General features: G+C 41.6%; 2 protein-coding genes across 2 annotated transcripts in view; both read left to right on the top strand.

Annotated features, from left to right (window-relative positions):
* The first annotated feature begins 3997 nt into the window (after positions 1–3997).
* batf (basic leucine zipper transcription factor, ATF-like) lies at positions 3998–11360 on the top strand. The gene is made up of 3 exons (XM_053641667.1): positions 3998–4381; positions 6210–6314; positions 9514–11360. Exons 1-3 carry the CDS (start codon positions 4316–4318, stop codon positions 9715–9717), a joined length of 375 nt encoding a protein of 124 aa, XP_053497642.1. The 5' UTR covers positions 3998–4315; the 3' UTR covers positions 9718–11360.
* A 2647-nt stretch (positions 11361–14007) lies between these two features.
* LOC128616515 (adenylate cyclase type 3-like) overlaps positions 14008–16151 on the top strand; it is a 14956-nt gene continuing 12812 nt past the window's right edge. The window contains exons 1-3 of the mRNA XM_053639077.1: positions 14008–14415; positions 14767–14916; positions 16003–16136. Of these exons, the coding sequence (XP_053495052.1) occupies positions 14023–14415; positions 14767–14916; positions 16003–16136 (677 nt within the window). The 5' untranslated portion in view covers positions 14008–14022. The remainder of the gene's footprint in view (positions 14416–14766; positions 14917–16002; positions 16137–16151) is intronic.

Here is a 16151-nt window from a genome sequence, read left to right as displayed (position 1 = left end):
AGTTTTAATATATATTTACACTGTAGCTTGGTAGTAAGTTAATTAATTAATAAATAAACGTGATGAATATATGACTCTGATCACTCAAATTGTTTACATTATTACTTTTTATTTTTTAAAAATTATATATTGAAAAATACATTCTTTTGTAAGTTTTAAAATATATTTCACACTGTAGCGTAAGTACATAAGTACGCTCCAGAACTTAGGGCTGAACTCCTCAAAATACCACTGGATCCTAGACTTCCTAACTAGACGCCCCCAGGTGGTCAGGATAGGAAATCACACCTCATCCGGAGCCCCTCAGGGCTGTGTCCTCAGCCCCCTAAAGTTCTCCCTCCATACAAGTGACTACACGGCCAAACACAAATACATTCAGATATACATGATTTTACATATCGTAATAAGAATTTACACACTGTCGGTTCTGGACAAACTTTTTAGCTTCTCTTTTTTTTAAATCAAAAACAAATACTCGATATTTACACAACGATTTCACTTTTATTTGTAAAGATTAGTTTGAGACCTACTTACGTACTTATATGAAGGTGAACTTGCACATCTCTCCAGAAACTGCTGTATGAAATGAGCAGCGTGTGCAGGAGAACGCGGCGAGGCGACGGCTAATAGCGATAAATATAGTGTTAATATTATTAGTCTTAATGAACATGTTATTACACCTCTATTACTGGACTCCAGTAGCATTTATTAAAGTAAAAATCTAATCTGACTCTCTGATTATAATCTGATCTGATGATGATGATGATGATGATGATGTGAAACAGAGTTAGCATTACTTTAGCATTAGCATTAGCTAAATTAAGTTAGTGTCACGTTATAGCGGTGCACATGATGACATCACTACACATAGCTGGCTGCAGACTGATGTGACATCATGTCGGGGAAAGTGTGTGTGTGTGTCAGTGGGCGTGGTGCATCACTGTCAGTAACTGCAGGCAAGACAACACGGACACACACACACACACACACACACACACACACACACAGGTGGTGTTATTACACTGCACCATACTCACAAAGCATGACACAGTGCAGCTGCTGGTATGTACACTGCACACACACACACACACACACACACACACACACACTGAGGGGAATCACCTGCATCTAATAAACTCAGACAAACACACACACAGATGACCTTTGTGCTCATGCTCTCTTACTCGCACTGCCTTTTACCGTATGATCTGAAATTGATCTCTCTCTCTCTCTCTCTCTCTCTCTCTGTCTGTCTTTCATCCTTTCATTCTTTCTTCTCTCTCTGTCTCTCTTTCATTCTGTCTCATTCATTCTTTCTTTTCTCTCTCTTTCTCTGACTCTCAATAATTCTTTTCTCTCTCTCTGTCCATCTCTCATTCATTCTTTCTTCTCTCTCTGTCTATCATTCATTCTTACTTTACTCTCTCTTTCATTCTGTGTCTCATTCATTCTTTCTTTTCTCTCTCTCTGATTTTTTGTTATTATTAAATAAACACATGTAACACTACACACTCTTTCTCCTCCTCTTCCTCCTCCTCTTTCTTCCCCGTAATGACGCCGTGAGACGTGATTTTCGAGCAGAGCTCAGGAAAACCCAAGTGCTAATTTCATCTTTTCTTTCTAAAAGTTCAGAAAATAAATTGAGCTGAAAGAAATTTCCACAGCGAGTAACTGAAACCAGGCACTTTGCATGTTTTCCGCTCACTTTTCCCTCATGGCCGCTCGGCAGAAACTCCTGCAGCGTGTGTCGGGGTCAGATGGGGAGACGTCCTGCCGCCACCGTCGTCCTGCACACTGGCTGAACACGAGCTGTGTGTGGTGATGTGTGTGGTGGTGTAGAGCAGTGGGGGCCCCTTGGGGGCCGCCAGGGGCCGCCCAGGGGGCCTCAACAATTTGGTGTGAAAAAGAAATAAATACATTATTTTTATATATATATATATATATATATATATATATATATATATATATATATATATATATATATTTAGATAACTCCTAATGTAATGTAAAGATGTAAGATGTAATTATTAATAAAAATGGGGGATATATTCAGAAGTCTGTATTTTTAATGTGTTTTAAAGACATCTTGCAAAAGGGGGACCTCGGTCAAAAGATAATGCCATTTGGGGGGCCTTGTCCTGGAATATTTTGGGAACCCCTGGTGTAGAGTACCACACGGTGTAAAGTGGACACTGCAGCTCATTCTGAACTAAAGTCCTGCTGCTTTAAAAGAAGCATTTGAGCCTTCATGGTACCTCAACCTTCTGTTCCCTACACAATGCCAAATTCTGTCCTAAACTGTATATCATCTCCATTTCCTCGTCCAACACCAGAGATATCAACATGCTAAAACAGAGGGAGGGAATTAAACAAACAAACAAATAAATAAATAGGAACAATGGGTGGTTGCACACATTACAAAATGCAGGGGTGCCAAAAATTCTGACATATATATATATATATAGTTTCTTAGAATAAATTTACTTCAATTAAAGGTTTAGATTTCTCTCCAATTTAAGCTAATATAATAAGGATTTTTATCATTTTTTACCAAGGGTGCCAATACTTGCCAATAGCTGATGGTATCCAAATAAAATCTCATTCTTGTAGTGAACATTTCCTGACAGGTCTGAATGAGATCACAGAGCTGAGGCTGGGAGAAGTCAGCGATGAACGATATTCATTACTGCACTTAAGTATTATTTTAACATGACTTTATTTGTGTATTATGAGTCAGGAAGAGTAATATAAAAAGTGCATAACTTCTAAAAGCACTACCAAACTGTAACACATCTACAGTGCCCTCCACTAATATTGGCACCCTTGGTAAAATACTCAGCTCTCATGGATATCAAACACGATTCCACTGTGCTACTGTCCATCTCAGATGAGACCGGGCCCAGAGAAGTGGGCGGAGCTTCTGGACAGTGTTGATGTATGGCTTCTGCTTTGCATGGTAAAGCCTTAACCTGCATCTGTGGATGCAGCGGCGAATGGTGTCGACTGATGAAGGTTTACCAAAGTATTCCCGAGCCCATGTCAGGATCTCCATTACAGACTCGTGACGGTTTTTAAGACAGTGACGTCTGAGGGATCAGAGATCACGCGCATTCAGAAGCGGTTATTGGCCTCGACCTTTACACACCGAAATTCAACCGGATTCCTTGGATTTTTTTTATTATATCGTGCACTGTAGAAGGTGAAACACCCAAAATCCTACCGATTTGTCTTTGGGGAATGTTCTTCTCAGAGTGTTGGTTGCTGACGCATCTGTTGGCAGATTGTTGAGCCTCGACCCGTCCTTTCTCTTGAAGGACTAGACCTTTATTGGAGGCTCCTTATATACTCTGGTTAGATGATCGCCTCACCTGTTTCACATCACCTTCTTATTTCACCTTCTCACATCGCTATTAGTCTTAAATTGTCCCTGTCCCAACTTTTTTGGAACATGTTGCATGCATCAATTTCAAAATAAACGTTTATCTTTAAAAAAAAATTATGCAACTGATTAGATAAAACATCAAATACCTCGTCTTTATATGTTTTTGTTTAAATACACGTCAAAGTACATTTACACATCACTCCTCTTTGTTTTTATTAGTATTTTCCAAACTGTCCCAACTTCTTCGGAATTGGGGTTGTAGATTGTAGATTTATAATAACTACATTCTCAGCTTTTATTTTTAAATAACTTTTAGATCATTAATAAAATAATGGATAATGTGTTAATATTATTATTATTATTATTATTATTATTATTATTATTGTAGTACAGCTCAGTGGAGAGAAAAATCCAGAAATTGATGACTGGAAATGTAAATCAGCAGCTGTGAACTGGCTGTAATTTTGCACACAATCTAATTTGAATAATTTGTATTTTTAACAGAGGTGAAAAAAAAGTCCTTTGTTTTCGTTTACTCAATTTTCTGCGTCTGGACTATTTGTGGGGTTTTGTTGTCTTTTTATAATGCAAAGTTTCCAAGCGTCACATGACTTCCAGTCGCGAGTGAGAGATTTTCTTAGTTAGACCACATCACACACCACTAACTCGAGAAAGAGCAAGAAATAGAGAGACAGAGTGAGAGAGAGAGATAGAGAGAGATAGAGAGAGAGAGAGGGAGAGAGAGGGGAGGAGGAACTGTTGCTGCGCATTAAGCACTGAACTGAGCTCGTCTCAACACACTTCTCTGCGCACACAGAGGAGAGAGAGAGCAAAGAAGAGAGCAAGAAAGCGACAGAGCCAGAGAGAGGAGAGAGAGAGAGAGCAGAGAGAGAGCGAGAGAGCGCGCAGGCCTAAAGAGAAGAAAAGAGTGGTATGGCTCAGGGTTCAGACAGTAATGATACTGGCTACACCAAATCTCCATCACCAGGACACAAACAGGTACGACTCTTCATCATCATCCCTCCATCATCTCTGAATCTTTCTCTCTTCTCTGTTTTGAGTGCATGCACGTCTGTGTGCACGTTTTATTTTCTCTCTCATGCACGTCTTCATCTTCCAAACTTTTCAACTTTCTTTTTTTTTTTCTTTTTTTATCTCTCTATCGCTCCACGTGAGTTTGTTCATTCATTCCATTACTCTGAAGGGACAGCACCTTACTGCTGAACCTCTTCCACATACCTCTCTCTCTTTCTCTCTCTCTTTCTCACACACACACACACACACACACACTAATACACACGCTAAGACAGGACGTGACATTTGACCTTCTAATTCGTGGTACTTTGGGAATAAAACTAGTAACAGCTTTTGATGTTTTGTGCAAAATATGGAGAGAAACAAAAAGGTGCAGAGAGAAAGACAGAAAAATGGAGAAAGAGAGAGAGAAAGGTGGAGAGAGAGAGACAGAAAAGTCGAGAGAAAGAGAGGTGGAGAGACAGACAGAAAGGTGCAGATAGAGACAAAGGTGGAGAGAGAGACAGAAAGGTGGAGAGAGACAGAAAAGTAAAGAGACAGAAAAGTGGAGAGAGAGACAAAGAAGGAGAGAGAGACAGAAAGGTAGAGAGAGACAAAGGTGGAGCGAGAGACAGAAAGGTTGAGAGAGAGGTGGAGAGAGACAGAAAGGTAGAGAGAGAAGTGAAGAGAGAGAGACAAAGGTGGAGAGAGACACAGAAAAGTGGAGAGAGAGACAAAGGTGGAGAGAGAGACAGAAAGGTAGAGAGAGGCAAAGGTGGAGAGAGAGACAGAAAGGTAGAGAGAGGCAAAGGTGGAGAGAGAGACAGAAAGATGAAGTGACAGACGAAAAGATGGAGAGACACTTAAAGACAGAGAGAGACAGAAAGGTGGAGAGAGACAGACAGACAGACAGACAGATGGATGGAGAGAGAGTTAGATGAGGAGAGAGACAGACAGATAGGGAGACAGACAACAGGATGGTGGTTAGTGATAGTGAAAGTGCCGTTATGGACAACACACTGAAAACACACAAACACAAACCGTTAACAATGCTAATACTGCTTGCTAGCCATGCTAACTAGGGCTTAGCATTCATTCAATATTATGTTCTCTCTCTCTCTCTCTCTCTCTCTCTCTTTTACACACACACACACACACACACACACACACACACACACACACATCTTGCTACATATATGTCCGGTTGCTAGCAATGCGATGTTGCTGTGCTAACTGTCCTACTAGCCTTCATTCATCGTTACATCCTGTACACACACACACACACACACACACACACACACACACACACATCACACACAGGCCCACTTTCACAACCAACTCATTCATCCATGTGCAAACAGGAACTCTTTTCTGACATTTCATCTCTGCTAGCAATGCTAACAATAATGCTAGTCACCAGACATTAGAGTTAATAAAGCTTTCCTAAAAAACTTTGTCATTTTATACCTGAGCTAGCTGGCTAACGCTGATTACTGGCCACAGACCTAGCATAAATTACTTTTGACAAAGATAATGTCCTTTTGTATACATGATAGGCTAATCAGGGTTATCTGGTTTTTGCAAGAAAGCTTGCTGCTAAGATTAGCCAGCTAAGTGGTTAGCTTATGTTCTGTGGTACCAGTTTGCAGTAATCTCCTAGGGTAAACTTATTTTTGTTAGCATACTAGCTGCTAGCACTAAAACTATAAGTTTTTTCACAGAAGAAAAAAAAACTCTGGTTAGCATGATGAGTTGCTAAGTTCAAAATGTCAAGATTACCCTAATACATGATTGACCTTTGACCTTAATCCAGGGATCATCAGAGGATATGAGGAAAGTAATGAGGAGGGAGAAGAATCGCATCGCGGCTCAGAAGAGCAGGTTGAGACAAACGCAGAAAGCAGACAATCTGCACCTGGTGAGAACCTATACACACACACACACACACACACACACACACACACACACACATACAAGCGCACACCTTTGGGAACAGAACAGAACCTGAACAGAGGATTAATGAGAACCGACATGTTGTGTATCAGATCGATGCTCATGCATGTGAAGCTAACGGGGTTAGCAAGGCTAACGCTCCTGTCCAGCTCGTATATTTACATGGCTCTGTGTTGAGCATGTGGCGATGCGTCATGGCTTCTGTCGAATTTCACACTCGCTCGTGTTTTTGCCTCCGTTTCTGGCATTAATTAGATGGAGTGGGCGGGAAACATCGCATGACAAACCACACGATCGTGTCTCGTTACAGAACTCGACACTTCAGCAACTCTCTGAATATTTTTCTCCACTTCAGAAACAAAAAAATACACTTTTGGCTCTGTTAGTCACGGTCTTTATTACTCTCACACCGTCTCCGAGGTAAAAACACCACTGTTATCAATTCTGACTCAGTGTTTAAGTTGTTTTTAAAGCCATTCTGGATTCTGATTGGTTAGAAGGTGTTGATTAATCTCCTTTAACAGGTTTAAATTAAGGCGCTCGTTCGGCTATGATATTGTCACTATAGTAACAGCTCATTCACAGGGGCGTGTACACTGGACGCTCAAATAATAATAAACAGCCTGAAAAATGAAGTTTTCTGTGAGAAGACATTTAAGGAAGGAGTCTCCAGTGTCAGCACTTTGTCATCAGTCAGTGTATACAGTTGTAACAGTTAGCTCTCCTCCACCCTGCCCCACCCTACTCAACCAAGCCCTCTGTTACACACTGCCCCACCCTACTCAACCACACCCTGCCCTGCTTTACCCCCCTGCCCACCCTTATACACCCTGCCCCACATTCCTACACTACCCAGCTCCACACTGCATCAGCCTTGCTCTGAAAAACACTCGATGTCCTTCATTGTCATGCAGAGCGTTTATCCGAGGCAGCAAGAGTCTAAATGTAGATATAAACAACTTTTATATTCTGTATATATAATATAGTACATCTTACTGTGGAGTGTCTGAGGCTGACATGAGTTTCACTAGGTGTGTGTGTGTGTGTGTGTGTGTGTGTGTAGGAGTGTTATTACTCACGTCCTTTCACTCTCTCCTGTGTGACGTAGACCACCGCATTTCACACACCGTGCTGTCATTACTCTGGCTAACAAATAATGAAAACTTGTAAATAATCTGGCTAAATTTACCTCAGGATGGTTTTTCCTAGATAAATTTACCTCAGGATGCTTCTAATAGTTAGATAAATTTACCTCAGGATGTGTTTGATAGCTATTTAAACTTACCTCAGGAAGGTTTTTGATAAATAAATTTACCTCAGGATGTTTCTGCTAGCTAGATAAATTTACCTCAGGATGTTTCTGCTAGCTAATTAAATTTACCTCAGCAGGGTTTTTGCTAGATAAATTTACCTCAGGATGGTTTTGATAGCTAGTTAAACTTACCTCAGGAAGGTTTTTGATAAATAAATTTACCTCAGGATGTTTCTGCTAGCTAGTTAAACTTACCTCAGGAGGTCTTTTGCTAGATAATTCACCTCAGTAGCTTTCTGATAGCTAAAAATTTTTTCTGATAGCTAGAATTTACCTCATTTGGGTTTTCCTAGATACATTTACTTCAGGAGGTTTCTGCTTGATAGTTAAAGTTACCTTAGGCGATTTATGCTAGTTAGTTAAAGTTACATGTGGAAGTTTTTGCTAGCTAGGTAACATTACCTAAGAAGGTTTTTGCTAGCTAGTTGGATTCTTAACTCTCAACGGCTCAACTTTAAGTTGTTTTAGATAAAATTGTCAGGGACAGTAAATTACAGTAAATGTAAATGTTAGCCCTGTAGATTTAATGCTAATGGGACACTTCGTAGCTCAAAAGTACATATTACAGGAGGCTTAAATTCCCCATTGGTCACTTCTCAGTAATCTACCAGCGTGTCCTTGAGCACACCAGTGAGCATCAGATTCGGGTTTCCTCAGAACGAGAGGCTAGTGGGAGATAATACCACGCACATGGGCTAATCAGATTAGCGAGAACTGTGTTTCTGCTAACGGATGTCAATATTTCTCATCTGATAACCCGGGCTAGTCAGAGAGTCCTGCTGGGAAAGACGCCATACAATCTGCTGTCGCTGATCTGATTTTAAAAATACACCTCATGATGTGAGATCTTTGCTAGTTAAAGTTTAAAACTTCTGCAATTCTGTATTAAACATGTATCATGTACGTCTGCTCCAGCATGTGTGTATGTCAAATGTAAATGAAGGCCATGTGTGTGTGTGTGTGTGTGTGTGTGTGTGTGTGTTTGAAATTTTGAGAGCACACACACTGTGGTTTCTCTCTTCACAGTCTATGAGTGATAAACAGGAAGCTGTAATTTCCCTCTATATGACACGTTTCCTGTAGTACACCTCAGCATGTCAGTGTGGGTCGTAGGGGGGGACGAGTCGACCGTCATTTCTCGTAAAACATGGAGGAGTGATGATTGACTTGCGTCACTCACAGAGGGTAAACCCCAAACACCAGAAGGCTAACGCTAACGCTAACTGGAAGGCTACGCCACAGGTTAGTGGGAGCTCCGATGCCTTTTTATCGCTCTTTCTGCCCCATGTTTTTCACACCTCCATGTTGAACAAAACAACTCACCTCCAACATCTTACCGTAAAATGTCACCGTCGCGCTCATCTTACGTCGACTAGCCCTTGATCTCTTCATGCTAACAACCTACTTTAATGCTAAAATTGCATTCCTAACTGTAATCTTATCCAATTGCATTAGATCCCAATTTTTAAAAAATAATCTTTCAGTTTATGTTACAGACATTATCATGTTCAACCCCTAGATGCTAAACACTGAAATGCTATTGCTAACATACAGTCCACTATGTAGTGCGCACTTACGTTGGCTCCGTGTTTTCATTTCTCTACTAACAGCTCATTGTCAGGGACTTGTATGACGTATAATAATAAACGAATAAAAAACGTGCCTAATTGTTGATAGTTCTTGAGGAGATGTTTATGTAACATTTTATGGAAGGAGTCTCCAGTGTCAGTGCTTTGTAACACTCAGAGGTAAAGCTGTAACTTTAGGTTTTCTGACATCTTCAGGACAGGACAGAGGAGTTCTTTGTGGTTTCTCAGAAAACGTGACAAGCTGTGTGTGTGTGTGTGTGCAGGAGAGTGAGAATCTGGAGAAGGAGAACGCTGCTCTGAGGAAGGAAGTGAAGAGACTGACGGAGGAAGTGAAGTATCTGTCCACGGTGCTGAGTAACCACGAGCCGCTGTGTCCCGGCCTGAGTGCCCCGTCCGCAGACCTGCTGTACGGCTCACACACACACACACCTTTCCACCAGCACATCAACACGCACTACCCACTCTGACCTACACACACACACACACACACACACACACACACACACATACACACACACACACACACACACACACTCACTGTGTGTACTTTGTTGTATCATGTTGAGAGTGTATCCTGTGTTGTGCACTCCCACCAGCAGGGCGGCGCTATTATCCAATTCATTCACTTACTACAGGCTGAATCCCAAACGGATATATTAGGGAAGATTATTTATACCCTAATTAGGGTGTCAGGGACTGAATTAAACTTATGAGCCATTTGGGATTCAGCCTTGGCGAATAATTCGTCTTCAATTAATTTTTAATTGTTTAATTGATTTTATTAGGAACGAGATAAACAATGGATACGCAATGTGAAAATACAGCGCACTACAAAAGGGTGCTAAAGTTGCTAGTGCACTTAATAGATATCTCGAAAGTCAACTAGCACCACGTTGACCAGCAGGGCGGCGCTAAACTTACACATGTGGTCATAAAAGTCTGAATCCCTAATGGCTCATTCTCAAAAGTGTCATTTCACACCCTATGTAGTGCACTTATATAGGGAGTAAGGAGCAATTTGAGATCCAGCCCTAGCAGTTAATATGAGCATTTGAAAGCCTAGAATGCAAAATGTGGACACATAGGGCACTACATAGGGAGTTATATAAACTATGTAGAGTGCATAAATCTAAAGTCCCTATTGAGGTGTTATTTCAAACCCTATGTTGTGCACAGGGAGTAGGGGTCCACACGAATCCTCAGAGCTCAATTCAAAATGGCTTCCTAAGAGACATGAAGTGCAGTAGATAGGGTGTAGGAACCATATAGAGAGTAATGAACTGAATCCTAGATATATAGTGCACTGGTTACAAATCAGAATCCTAAATCGCCCCTCTATTGGACATGCAGTGCACTAGGAAGTGTGTAGGAGCCATTATGCACTATGTAGTTCGCTACTGTACTGATTAGGGAACCAAATCCTTGAGTATGTCCTACAAGAATGTATAAATTTGGCTCCTACACCCTAGTTAGTGCACTTACTATATAGAGTGTATTTATGGCTGAGTCCCTACAGGACATGCAGTGCACTGGTGAAGGCAGGGAGGGAGGGAGGGGGAGTTATTTGGGACACAGCCATGATTATTGATAGTTATTACAGTGATAATGATGCTGTACAAACACTGAATTATCCACAAGGGGACCTGCACTTAACATAAACATTTTTTAAAAAAAAGCAAAACAAATAAAATGTTAAAACGTTTTACGGGAGGAATATTTTACCGCAACATTTTCTTTAATATTGTTTTTTAATTTTCTTTTTTTTTTTTGTATATTTTTTTTTTACATTTTCAAATGACGTACTGAATGTTTACTATGTTTACTTCTGTCCAGATCACATTGATTTTCTGTCACATGTCTCACTCGAGTCTTTTTCAATAAAACGCTGTAAAAGTGTCTCAGAAGTGTGCTGAGGAGGTCAGCGTGTGGTTTAATAAAGTGTAATCCTCAGTGAAGGAAATCTTTCAATAAAAAAACTAAATTATACACACAAACAATGGTCATTATTCACACTACATTATACCTTATAGAGAGAGAGAGACAGCGCGAGAGAGAGAGAGAGAGAGAGAGAGAGCAGCCTGTGGTGCCCCCATGTGGAGGCAGAGTAAAGTAAAACTGTTGTGTGTGTGTGTGTGTGTGTGTGTGTTTACACTGTATATATATATATATATATATATATATATATATATATATATATATATATATAATGTTAATGCCCTTATAGAAGCGAGTTCCTTCCCAGTTTATGGCGTGACGTCAAATCAACATGGCCGCTCACACCTTCAACAGTACAGAGTTCCACTTGTCTACTTTATAAATGAGTTTACAGCAGTACTGGCTTTAGATCAGTTCACACACACACACACACACACACACACACACACACACAGCACCCGGTTACTAAATCTATAACACTAACCATAATAATCCCTTTTTGAAAAGATAATCATCAACATTATATGAGTTATCACTTACGTTTACACAAAGAAAGATTTGAACTCACTCAAATGACACTGAATCATGTCCAATCATTTTTTTTTTATCATATAAGAGTAAAAGTGAGGTATAATGTCTAGATACACACCCAAGGGAAGGAATCATTCAAAATGAGGCTCAGCTCATAGCATTAACATTAACGTGTTTAACTTTAGTAACTTTAGTCTTGTTGCTTCTGAACTGATTCACTTCATTCACTTAAATGAGTCGTTCGAAATGAATGAATCGTTTATGAACGAACAAATAATGGATAAGAGGGTGGAAATTGATGGCTTCTACACACTGTGTGTGTGTGTGTGTGTGTGTGTGTGTGTGTGTGTGTGTGTGTGTGTGATCGTGAGCAAGCAAGTTCCCTGGGATGTTCCTAACTCTCCTGAGCGAACACACACACTAGCAACCTGTCGTTTAGTTTAGCAACACTGTCTCACATGACATGAAGGAGAGAGAGAGAGAGAGAGAGAGAGAGAGAGACAGACAGAAAGAGAGACAGACAGACAGACTTATTTACCTCACAACGACTAGAAGACGCTCCCTGGGTTTGGATATAAATATATTTTTAAAACCTATTCAGGAAAATAATGAGATAAATACAGGATTAAGCAGAGGATGATTCATTTGGAGTTAAAGCACTTCAGAGCAGAGGTGAGTATTTACCTGTTTGTGTGTGTGTGTGTGTGTGTGTGTGTGTGTGTGTGTGTGATTATATTTTATTGGAAAACTGCTAATTGTATATCATTATAGATTTTTTTAAAGTATCACCACATAGATGTATATAGTGTGTACTTTATCATGTAAATATATAAATAATACTCCCAGTAATGATCACATTTCCTATCGAGGTGTTCTAGTTTAGTCGCATCATGGTTCCTGTAGATTTCCCTCATGTGATCGATATTACTGAAGAATTCGTTCTTTAACAGCTCCAGTGTTTAGCTCTGTGAGAAATCCTGAAAATCTGACTGCTTCTTTTATTTCTACAATAAAAGATAACATAAACTTTCTTTAAACATCTTAAACATCCGCTTTAAAGGTGATACGTGTAATGTTTAAAGGTGCAGTGTGTAATGTTTAAAGGTGCAGTGTGTAATGTTTAAAGGTGCAGTGTGTAATGTTTAACGGTGATATGTGTAATGTTTAAAGGTGCAGTGTGTAATGTTTAACGGTGATATGTGTAATGTTTAAAGGTGCAGTGTGTAATGTTTAAAGGTGCAGTGTGTAATGTTTAAAGGTGCAGTATGTAATGTTTAAAGGTGCAGTGTGTAATGTTTAACGGTGATATGCGTAATGTTAGTCGCAGGATCTCCATTCAGTGGAACTCATCCGTTTCTGTATTTCACGCTATTTTTAAAAACATTTTTACAGCCCGGAAATGAGCTCCACACACAGTCAAACCGACACAAAACCCCGCCCCCCTTTTCCCTACAATGTAACTCATGAGGCGTAGATGGCACATCAACTTTCTCTTGAAAAGACAGTAACAGTAGGCGTCGCCCAGGAGTCTGTGAGTTTAAATCCAAACAGAACCCGAGCTTTCCGGTTCTAAAGTGTAGGTTTAGTGCACAGCGCTAATCTGGAGGCTATAAACTTCCATTATTGGTTACCTACACAAGCTTTGTAGCTGCAGTGCAAAACTGAAGACCCACATCATCTGGGATAAATGGATCTGTCAGGGTTCTTCAGGGTTCTTTGGCCAGTTGAGAGGGTCTGCTTGGAAGCCCTATGGGAAACTTTGCTGAAGGGTTCTATGCAGAATCTTTTCTGAAAAGGTTCTACATCTCTACCGATGTTGTTTTGTGATCTTTTTTACACAGTTCTATCGAGAGAACGATGGAGAACATCGGACCGATACACGATGACCCGATTTTCTAGCGCGTCGTAATGACACCCTGGTTCCTGGTTCTCGCAGGTTCTCAGTTCGGCCTCGTCCATCGACGGACGATGTTCCAGAAGCTGGAGCTCGATCTGTGACGTCGCTGGACACCTGGACGTTTTTCTTTTGAAGAAAGGACCGATCCGTTTAGTGCATGATGTCACGACACAAAGTAAACGAGTGCTCCGTGACTGTCCCGGAGGACGCCAGGACGTCTGCGAGAGCTCATGACGCGACGACGGCACCTCGATCGGACGGGTTCTCGTGCGTTCTACGTTTTCTGCGGCTGTCCTTCTCACCGGCGTCCCTCGAGCGCGTGTACCAGACGTACTTCCGGCGCCAGAGACAGGATACGCTGCTTGTCCTTGTGGTGTTCGCAGCACTTTTTAACTGCTACGTGATCGTGATGTGCGCCGTCGTGTACTCGGGGGATAAGATGGCGACGGTGGCGGCGGCGGGGGCGGGGCTCGGGGCAGATATGGTGCTGTATGTGTTGTGCAGGTTCCGTGTGCTGCCGGAGGCCGTGATGCGCCACGCCGTGCCCTTCACGCTGTGGATCCTCATCACGCTGCACCTGCTCTTTTACGTGGGATTTAACTTCGCCGGGTTTAACGAGGCGAGCGACGCAGTCGGGTGGCAGACATTCTTCACCTTCTCGCTGTTCCTCACCATGCCGCTGCCGCTCACACACATCCTCGTACTGACGGCCATCACATGCAGCGTACACACGGCCCTGCTCGCCGTCGTCATCTCACTGAGGGGGCAGGTGAACCTACAGGGCACCGTACTGGTCCGACAGGTACAACACACACACACACACACACACACACAACAAAGCTCGATGGGATGCACTGTTATAGGAAAATAATCTCATGACGTGGTATTTTCCTCTAACAGCACGTCCCCAAGCGTTTTATTCCTCTAATACCTCAGAAACATGCCTCGTTTTTATTCATTAAACAACACCACGTCATTTTTATCCGTTTATAGCTACATACGGTTATAAACAGTTACGTTATAGCAGCTATAAACAGTCGTTCCCTCACCAGCCCTCTCTTCATTCTCTCTCTTCAAGTTAATAAGACTGCCTGTCTGTGCGTTTTAACACTTGTAAATGTGTGTGTGTGTGTGTGTGTGTGTGTGTGTGTAGCTGGTGGCTAACGTGATGCTGTACCTGGGTGCTGTGGTTGTGGGTGTGATGTCATATTTCATGGCTGATCGTAAATATCGCACAGCGTTTCTGGAAGCCAAACAGTCGCTGGAGGTTCGACTCACACTGGAGGAACAGAGCCAACAACAGGTACACACACACACACACACACACACACACACACACACACACACGCACACTGTTGTTGGTGTTTTGTTGTAAATGGCTTGTAAAATATTTCAAGTGCATCTCACTTTCTCTCTCTTTCTCACACACACACACACACACACACACACACACATTCACACACACACACACACATAGAGCTCATTATGGTGATGTGTTCACCAACTGTGTCCTCATTTGTTTCCTGATGATCCCATTACAACAAACACACACACACACACACACACACACACACACACACCAGACACTGTCCCTGTGGAGTGTGTGTGTGTGTGTGTGTGTGTGTGAGAGAGAGAGAGACAGTAGGTGTTATATCTCCGTTCCTCCTCCTCCCTGAAGTTTGCAGATTCTTTTTTTTCCTCTGCGTCAGACTCCCAGAATGCAGTTGAAGACTCGGCGACCAATCAGAGCGCAACGAGCCATTTCACATCGCCATGGCAACGACGCTCTAGAGACAAACGTGTTGTGTGGATGCAATCCCAAATCTCCGTCTGTCCATCTGTCTCTCTCTCTCGCGCGCTCTCTCTCATCTCACTCACTCATCTCATTAGTCGTGTTTTTTATTTCGCAAATTCTAAGCGAATTTCCAAAAAAAAACAAACTCAAAGGAATCCGTTGCCGTCAGCGACCAACTGTCTCGACTTTTAGTCAGATTTTAGTCAGATTTTAGTCAGATTTTAGTCAGATTTTAGTCAGTAGTGGTTAATGTTAACTTTAGTCTGGATTTAATTCACAAAAACCTACAGCAACTTCATAAACATAAACGGTTTTACTGAATAAGACCTGGAGATTTTAGCTAGCTCCATACTATCTGGCTGGCGTTACTCTGAGGAACTAGCATAAATAGCTAATCTAGTGTAGAAGTAACTTATGATCACTTTATCACACAATCAGACACGCCTCCCAGCCAACCAATCAGCAATCACCCCACACCTAGCACCACAGGTACTGCTCAATAACGTCAAAGGTTTATGTTCGGGATGTGTTACTGTGTGTGTGTGTGTGCGTGTGTGTGTGTGTGTATGTGTGTGTGTGTGTGTGTGTGTGTAGGAGGAGCTGTTGTTGTCCATTTTGCCGAAGCACATTGCTGATGAGATGCTGCAGGGAATGAAGAACGAAGCGAATCAGAAATCAGAGGCTCAACAATTCAACACCATGTACATGTACCGACACGAGAACGTCAGGTAACACACACACAC

This window comes from Ictalurus furcatus, chromosome 2, assembly GCF_023375685.1.
Source record: "Ictalurus furcatus strain D&B chromosome 2, Billie_1.0, whole genome shotgun sequence".
Lineage (NCBI taxonomy): Eukaryota > Metazoa > Chordata > Actinopteri > Siluriformes > Ictaluridae > Ictalurus > Ictalurus furcatus.
Note: the sequence above shows the minus strand (reverse complement) of the source record. Positions and strands in the feature narration are given on the sequence as shown.